Source organism: Oncorhynchus keta, chromosome 1 (assembly GCF_023373465.1).
Source record: "Oncorhynchus keta strain PuntledgeMale-10-30-2019 chromosome 1, Oket_V2, whole genome shotgun sequence".
Taxonomy (NCBI): domain Eukaryota; kingdom Metazoa; phylum Chordata; class Actinopteri; order Salmoniformes; family Salmonidae; genus Oncorhynchus; species Oncorhynchus keta.
The window spans coordinates 3809149-3817691 of NC_068421.1; the positions used below are offsets into that span (position 1 = coordinate 3809149).

General features: G+C 45.5%; 1 protein-coding gene across 1 annotated transcript in view; it reads left to right on the top strand.

The window, feature by feature from the left end:
• The window catches only part of LOC118374856 (rho guanine nucleotide exchange factor 17-like), a 130925-nt gene extending 124575 nt beyond the window's left edge, over positions 1–6350 (top strand). Inside the window, exons 19-20 of the mRNA XM_052460067.1 lie at positions 748–1023; positions 1131–6350. Coding sequence (XP_052316027.1) covers positions 748–1023; positions 1131–1342 — 488 coding nt within the window. The 3' untranslated portion in view covers positions 1343–6350. The remainder of the gene's footprint in view (positions 1–747; positions 1024–1130) is intronic.
• Positions 6351–8543: the final 2193 nt, after the last annotated feature.

The following is an 8543-nucleotide window of genomic DNA, read 5'->3' on the forward strand; positions in this document are numbered from 1 at the left end:
CTCTGGCCTTCCTCTCCCTCTCTCTGGCCTTCCTCTCCCTCTTTCTGGCCTTCCTCTCCCTCTCTCTGGCTTTCCTCTCCCTCTCTCTGGCCTTCCTCTCCCTCTCTCTGGCCTTCCTCTCCCTCTCTCTGACCTTCCTCTCCCTCTCTCTGGCCTTCCTCTCCCTCTCTCTGGCCTTCCTCTCCCTCTTTCTGGCCTTCCTCTCCCTCTCTCTGGCTTTCCTCTCCCTCTCTCTGGCCTTCCTCTCCCTCTCTCTGGCCTTCCTCTCCCTCTCTCTGGCCTTCCTCTCCCTCCGTCTGGCCTTCCTCTCCCTCCGTCTGGCCTTCCTCTCCCTCTCTCTGGCTTTCCTCTCCCTCTCTCTGGCCTTCCTCTCCCTCTGTCTGGCCTTCCTCTCCCTCTCTCTGGCCTTCCTCTCCCTATCTCTGGACTTCCTCTCCCTCTGTCTGGCCTTCCTCTCCCTCTCTCTGGCCTTCCTCTCCCTCTCTCTGGCCTTCCTCTCCCTCTGTCTGGCCTTCCTCTCCCTCTCTCTGGCCTTCCTCTCCCTCTCTCTGGCCTTCCTCTCCCTCTGTCTGGCCTTCCTCTCCCTCTCTCTGGCCTTCCTCTCCCTCTCTCTGGCCTTCCTCTCCCTCTGTCTGGCCTTCCTCTCCCTCTGTCTGGCCAACTTTCTCTCTCTGGCCTTCCTCTCCCTCTGTCTGGCCTTCCTCTCCCTCTGTCTTATCCTCTCTGCCATTCTCATCCCCTCCCCAGGTTCAGATGCGATCATCCGGCAACACAAGGCAGCGTGTCTGAGGATCACAGCTCTCCTGGCCTGTAAGGACCTGCTGTGGATCGGGACCAGCGCAGGGGTGGTCCTGACCCTGTCTATCCCAGCCGTCAGCTCTGGGACTGTGTCAGGGACGCTGCGGTCACCTCTGACCCCCATGGGCTCCGCTCATGGACACACTGGCCATGTTAGGTTCCTCACCTCCATAGAACTACCTGAAGGCTTCGACGTCAACTTCCCCCTGCCCGCCGATACCACAGGTAACCATGTCACTCCACGCACCATTTCTGCTTCCAAACATATTTGCTATACAATGTTTAAAGGGTTACTTCCATATTCATGACCTTTGAACTCATCTGTCTCCTAGGCAACCCAGCCCAGAGTGGTGTTGAAGGGGGTAATGGGGGTCTGCAGAGGCGAGATTCCGCTCGCCGTCGAGCCTCCGCCCTCCTGCCCGTTAAAACCAATCAGTTGGTGATCTCCGGTGGCGATGGCTATGAGGACTTCCGGCTGACCAATAGCAGTGAGACAGTGGGGCGGGACGACAGTACCAACCACTTACTGCTGTGGAGGGTCTGAGCCAATCAGCCGGCCCCATTTATCAAAACCCACCCATTCAGCACCAGCAACATACTGCCCTGGAGGATGTGAGGCCAAGCCCCCTGCCCCGGGTCTGAGCCAATGAGAGTCCCCCGACCCATTTGAACCCCACCCTCAGCAAAAACCACACATAAACCCGACCCCTCCTCCTCAAAACCCACCCCCGTTTTTATTAGGTCCAGTATTTTTGAGTTATTTTCTCCGTCTTCTGATCTCTCTGTGCATGGGTGTTGTTAGCCCTGGCTGAAAAACTACAGGGTCGCTTCAAACCAGGTTTCTGTTGTTGTTTTGGTTTGTTCTGATGCAACTGTCTGTGTTGTTAATCACTGAGTGATGTGTCTGGTGTTTCGGCGTGGACTCTGTCTCTACAGACTTTACTAGGAGAGAGGGAGGGAATGAGTGAGAGAGAGGGAAAGAGAGGGAGAGAAAGAGAGAGCGAGAGATTGGGACAGTGACCAGAGAAAAGTGTGGATAAGGACAGACCGATTAGGTGAAGGATAGGGAGAGAGAAGGAAATAGAGAGAGGTTGAGGCAGACAGGCTGAAAGGGTACTGATGGGAAGAAGATTGTGAATTCTGCAACAAGCCAAATGATGGACTGATGGAAGTAAAAATGGAACAAGGCCATCCTAACACTCCATCCTAGGGAGGAGAGGAGAAATGGAACAAGGCCATCCTAACACTCCATCCTAGGGAGGAGAGGAGAAATGGAACAAGGCCATCCTAACACTCCATCCTAGGGAGGAGAGGAGAAATGGAACAAGGCCATCCTAACACTCCATCCTAGGGAGGAGAGGAGAAATGGAACAAGGCCATCCTAACACTCCATCCTAGGGAGGAGAGGAGAAATGGATGGAACAAGGCCATCCTAACACTCCATCCTAGGGAGGAGAGGAGAAATGGATGGAACAAGGCCATCCTAACACTCCATCCTAGGGAGGAGAGGAGAAATGGAACAGGGCCATCCTAACACTCCATCCTAGGGAGGAGAGGAGAAATGGATGGAACAAGGAAACTAAAGAGTAAACATTATAAAAGTAACCAATGTGCAATATATGGCAAGGGTACCTACTAAGACTATATAAACATACACACACACACACACACTTTCTTCACTCGTTCGACAAAACACAGCTCGTCTTTCCATAGCCTATGACAAACATACACATACAACTAGTTCTCACACCTAAATCACTTTTGTGTTTATAATTTTAAAGTTTTTTTGTTCTATTTAAAGAGAAACAACATCCCACTACCGCAGTGACGTGTGTTTCAAAGCATTTGTTTTAGGGGGCTGTAGTAGAAGAGATATGTTTGTTATAGGGGGCTGTAGTAGAAGAGATATGTTTGTTTTAGGGGGCTGTAGTAGAAGAGATATGTTTGTTATAGGGGGCTGTAGTAGAAGAGATATGTTTGTTTTAGGGGGCTGTAGTAGAAGAGATATGTTTTTTTTAGTGGGCTGTAGTAGAAGAGATATGTTTGTTTTAGTGGGCTGTAGTAGAAGAGATGTTTGTTTTAGGGGGCTGTAGTAGAAGAGATATGTTTGTTTTAGTGGGCTGTAGTAGAAGAGATATGTTTGTTTTAGTGGGCTGTAGTAGAAGAGATATGTTTGTTTTAGGGGGCTGTAGTAGAAGAGATATGTTTGTTTTAGGGGGCTGTAGTAGAAGAGATATGTTTGTTTTAGTGGGCTGTAGTAGAAGAGATATGTTTGTTTTAGTGGGCTGTAGTAGAAGAGATATGTTTGTTTTAGGGGGCTGTAGTAGAAGAGATATGTTTGTTTTAGTGGGCTGTAGTAGAAGAGATATGTTTGTTTTAGTGGGCTGTAGTAGAAGAGATATGTTTGTTTTAGGGGGCTGTAGTAGAAGAGATATGTTTGTTATAGGGGGCTGTAGTAGAAGAGATATGTTTGTTTTAGTGGGCTGTAGTAGAAGAGATATGTTTGTTTTAGAGGGGGCTGTAGTAGAAGAGATATGTTTGTTATAGGGGGCTGTAGTAGAAGAGATATGTTTGTTTTAGGGGGCTGTAGTAGAAGAGATATGTTTGTACAGTATTTATGTTTTTGATTTCATCTTTGTCTTTTTTACAGCACTTAATTTATAGATGTGTTTTTCTCTCTTTCTTTACCCCGAAGAGATGATTTACAGGAGCTCTCACACACACACACACACACACACACACACACACACACACACACACACACACACACACACACACACACACACACACACACACACACACACACACACAAACAAACCAGTGCCCTCAGGTTCAGGGTGGTGATAGTGTTTAATCTCTCCAAGCCAAGAGAACTCCCCTACAAACCATCTGGGGACATCACCTTCAACCACTCCAACCAAATGTATCAGCATTAGGCTAATTCCCCCATTGTGAGCCAATGAAGAGGCTAACGGATAATCGGGCGCGACAGGTAGCCTAGCGGTTAAGAGTGTTGGGCCAGTAACCGAAAGGTCGCTGATTCAAATCGATGTGCTCTTGAGCGAGGCACAATCCTAATTGCTCCTGTAAGTTACTCTGGATAAGAGCGTCTGCTAAATGACTCAAATATAATCGGATAACCTGGTCGTTTGATACTCGTCTGCTGCTAGCTGTGTCTCTGTGTAGACGTATATTAGTGGAGCAACCTGTGTCTGTGTAAGTGCTCTGAAACTTTAGCCAAGTGTGGAATTCTAGTTGGTTATTCTATCCGTGTTATTGTGATGTCATATTGGGTTGACTGTGGAACCATGTGGATGTCATATTGGGTTAACTGTGGAACCATGTGATGTCATATTGGGTTGACTGTGGAACCATGTGATGTCATATTGGGTTAACTGTGGAACCATGTGGATGTCATATTGGGTTGACTGTAGAACCATGTGATGTCATATTGGGTTGACTGTAGAACCATGTAGATGTCATATTGGGTTGACTGTAGAACCATGTGATGTCATATTGGGTTGACTGTAGAACCATGTGATGTCATATTGGGTTGACTGTAGAACCATGTGATGTCATATTGGGTTGACTGTAGAACCATGTGATGTCATATTGGGTTGACTGTAGAACCATGTGATGTCATATTGGGTTGACTGTAGAACCATGTGATGTCATATTGGGTTGACTGTAGAACCATGTGGATGTCATATTGGGTTGACTGTAGAACCATGTGATGTCATATTGGGTTGACTGTGGAACCATGTGGATGTCATATTGGGTTAACTGTGGAACCATGTGGATGTCATATTGGGTTGACTGTGGAACCATGTGGATGTCATATTGGGTTGACTGTGGAACCATGTGGATGTCATATTGGGTTGACTGTAGAACCATGTGATGTCATATTGGGTTGACTGTGGAACCATGTGGATGTCATATTGGGTTGACTGTGGAACCATGTGGATGTCATATTGGGTTGACTGTAGAACCATGTGATGTCATATTGGGTTGACTGTAGAACCATGTGGATGTCATATTGGGTTGACTGTAGAACCATGTGATGTCATATTGGGTTGACTGTGGAACCATGTGGATGTCATATTGGGTTGACTGTAGAACCATGTGATGTCATATTGGGTTGACTGTAGAACCATGTGATGTCATATTGGGTTGACTGTGGAACCATGTGGATGTCATATTGGGTTGACTGTAGAACCATGTGATGTCATATTGGGTTGACTGTAGAACCATGTGATGTCATATTGGGTTGACTGTGGAACCATGTGGATGTCATATTGGGTTGACTGTGGAACCATGTGGATGTCATATTGGGTTGACTGTGGAACCATGTGGATGTCATATTGGGTTGACTGTGGAACCATGTGGATGTCATATTGGGTTAACTGTGGAACCATGTGAATGTCATATTGGGTTGACTGTGGAACCATGTGGATGTCATATTGGGTTGACTGTGGAACCATGTGGATGTCATATTGGGTTAACTGTGGAACCATGTGGATGTCATATTGGGTTGACTGTGGAACCATGTGGATGTCATATTGGGTTGACTGTAGAACCATGTGATGTCATATTGGGTTGACTGTGGAACCATGTGGATGTCATATTGGGTTGACTGTGGAACCATGTGGATGTCATATTGGGTTGACTGTGGAAACATGTGGATGTCATATTGGGTTAACTGTGGAACCATGTGGATGTCATATTGGGTTGACTGTGGAACCATGTGATGTCATATTGGGTTGACTGTGGAACCATGTGGATGTCATATTGGGTTAACTGTGGAACCATGTGGATGTCATATTGGGTTAACTGTGGAACCATGTGGATGTCATATTGGGTTGACTGTAGAACCATGTGATGTCATATTGGGTTGACTGTGGAACCATGTGGATGTCATATTGGGTTGACTGTGGAACCATGTGGATTTTAGAGCGAAGATATTTCTATCCATTATATTTCCATGGGCCCCCCCCCCCCCACAGTAACTGCATAGTACATTTTTATAAACACTACATTGTAGAAAATGAAGTGAAAGACGTCCATGCTAGCTTTCATGTTAATCAAGTAACAAAATGTAGTAGAATATCACTGTGGCAAAGACATTCAGAATTTATCATTCACACTTCTTCTAACCATCATAATAATTTCATGCTGCCATCCTAGTAAATGTCCGTAATTCTTGTAAGTAACCTTTCTGCCAGTGTCTGAAAGAAGTCTGTATTGTGTAATGTAAATATTGGTATATATTGCTGCTTTTTCTGTAAATAGTGCACCCACACGGTCCTCAATTGTTGATATGAAGCGAATGGCATATTTTTATATACTTGTGTGTGTTTTTTCTCCTCTGGCATGCGCTGTCAATCACGTTTAAATTATAACTGTCACAGAATTACAAAAGAGAGAAACTAGACGGCTTCTATGGTCATACTTCAGTTGTCATGGTTACTTCACAGTTTCTTCCTGTAGCTGTTTCTGTTTCGTCACTGTTGAATTCTACTTTGGAATTAAATGATGTCACTGGTGCCAGACGACCTGGTTGGTGTCTGTAACAGTTCTTACTGCCGCTGGGAGTAGGAATGTAACATGTGACATCTGTCTGCACACCTTGTAGTTTTTCAGAGCCAGGAAGTGGAGAGTACTGATCCATGGACCTGGACAGGAACAACTCTGAATCCTAACTTCTAATTCAGGATCTCAGGCAAGACGGCATCACTTACAGCAGCTAATGTAGCAGAGGTGAGGACTCACACTCTCATAATGAGGTATCCCCGCCTGCAACCTAAAAATCTGTCACCCTCTGCCCACGAGAGGTTCAGATCCCACCCGTGACACTAACACCACCACAGGGACTGTAAGTTCTCTGTACCAACACAGTGTATAGTACTGGAAGATCCCTGGATGAAATGGGCTTCATACAAACCATTCTCACACACAGCCAAGTCAACATCTCTGATGAATGACCCTCATTTGTGTGTTCGTACGAGGGGGCTGGGAATTCATGTCTACGCTCACACACTGGAATGAATGAAGACACACGACCGATTTGAAACATGTTGCGCAATAGGCCCTCTGTCTGCCAGAAATAATGAGATTTTGATAGTGTGTTATAGACTCAGTCACTAATACTCACTCACTGTCACTCACTGTCACTCACTGTCACTCACTCAGTCAGACCAGTGGAACATTTCAGAGATAGAGAATATTAGGTTTTCACAATCAGTGGAAGAGTTTAGGTATTGAGTAAGAATGTTAGGTTTTCACAGTCATCTACTGTTTAATGGAATAATGTTAGCTTTATTAAAATATTATCTTTAAGAGACTGTGTGTGTTGGCAGGGGGGGGGTAGACTATTTCAATTTCAGACTATTTCTCGAAATGCTGCATCTGCAGGTTGAGGGAGGGAATGTTTATTAAATCTCAATCATGGAGGGAGAGAGAATGAGGACAGTGAATTTGCATCCTGTCCTTTTAGAAAGCATTATCTAAACCCTCTGATGGTCATGACAGGCTCTTTGACTAACACTGAACTTAAATATAAGCGCAACATGTTAAGTGTTGGTTTCATGAGATGAAATAAAAGATCCCAGAAATGTTCCACGCGCTCCAAATGTGTGCATAAGTTTGGTTACATACATGAGTATTTCTCCTCTGCCAAGATAACCCATCCACTTGACAGGTGTGGCATATCAAGAAGCTGATTAAACATCATGATCATTACACAGGTGCACCTTGTACTGTGGACAAGAGGCCACTCTAAAATGTGCAGTTTTGTCACACAACACATTGCCACAGATGTCTCAAGTTTTTAGGGAGCGTGCAATTGGCATGCTGACTGCAGGAATGTCTGCCAGAGCTGTTTCCAGATCATTTAGTCTTTCTCTACGATAAGCCACCTCCAATGTCATTTTAGAGAATTTGGCAGTACATCCAACTGGCCTCATAACCGCACACCACATGTAACCACACCAGCCCAGGACCTTCACATCTGGCTTCTTCACCTGCGGGATCGTCTGAGACCAGCCACCCGGACAGCTGATGAAACTGTGGGTTTCATACTTGAATCCAAGTTTCAAGTGTTCCGGGCAGGTGGCGTCGTGTGGTTTGCTGATGTCAACGTCGTGAACAAAGTGCCCCATGGTGGTAGTGGGGTTATGGTATGGGCAGGCCCTAACAAAATCATTTTTAGGGTGGATTTCATCGATGGCAATTTGAATGCACAGAGATATCATGACGAGATCCTGAGGCCCATTGTCGTGCCATCACCTCATGTTTCAACATGATAATGCACGGCCCTATGTCACAAGGATCTGTACACAATCCTAGGAAGATGACAATGTCCAATTAGGGCCTAATGAATTTATTTATATTGATGTTTTTTTTCTTATATGAATTGTATCTCAGTAAAATTGTTGCATTTCTATTAAAGTTCAGGCCCATTGTCATGCACAGTGCAAGCATTCTTTTTGAATAGGCGGCCCCCTATAAAGGACATGCAGGTAGGTTTCCATCATATTGGAATGAAACAGCAGAGAGCAGGTCTCGAACCCTCGACCTTCGAGCCCGAGCTCCAGCGCGCTATCGACTGTGCCGCAAAAGCATGCTCGTGCGGCAAGGACGATTTCCGCGCTTATAAACCCATGGTCGTTACAATATATTTTGAACTTTGTGTTGATTTTGCAGAAGTTTTGTCAAAAACATTATTGATATTTAATCCAGCCCTTTAG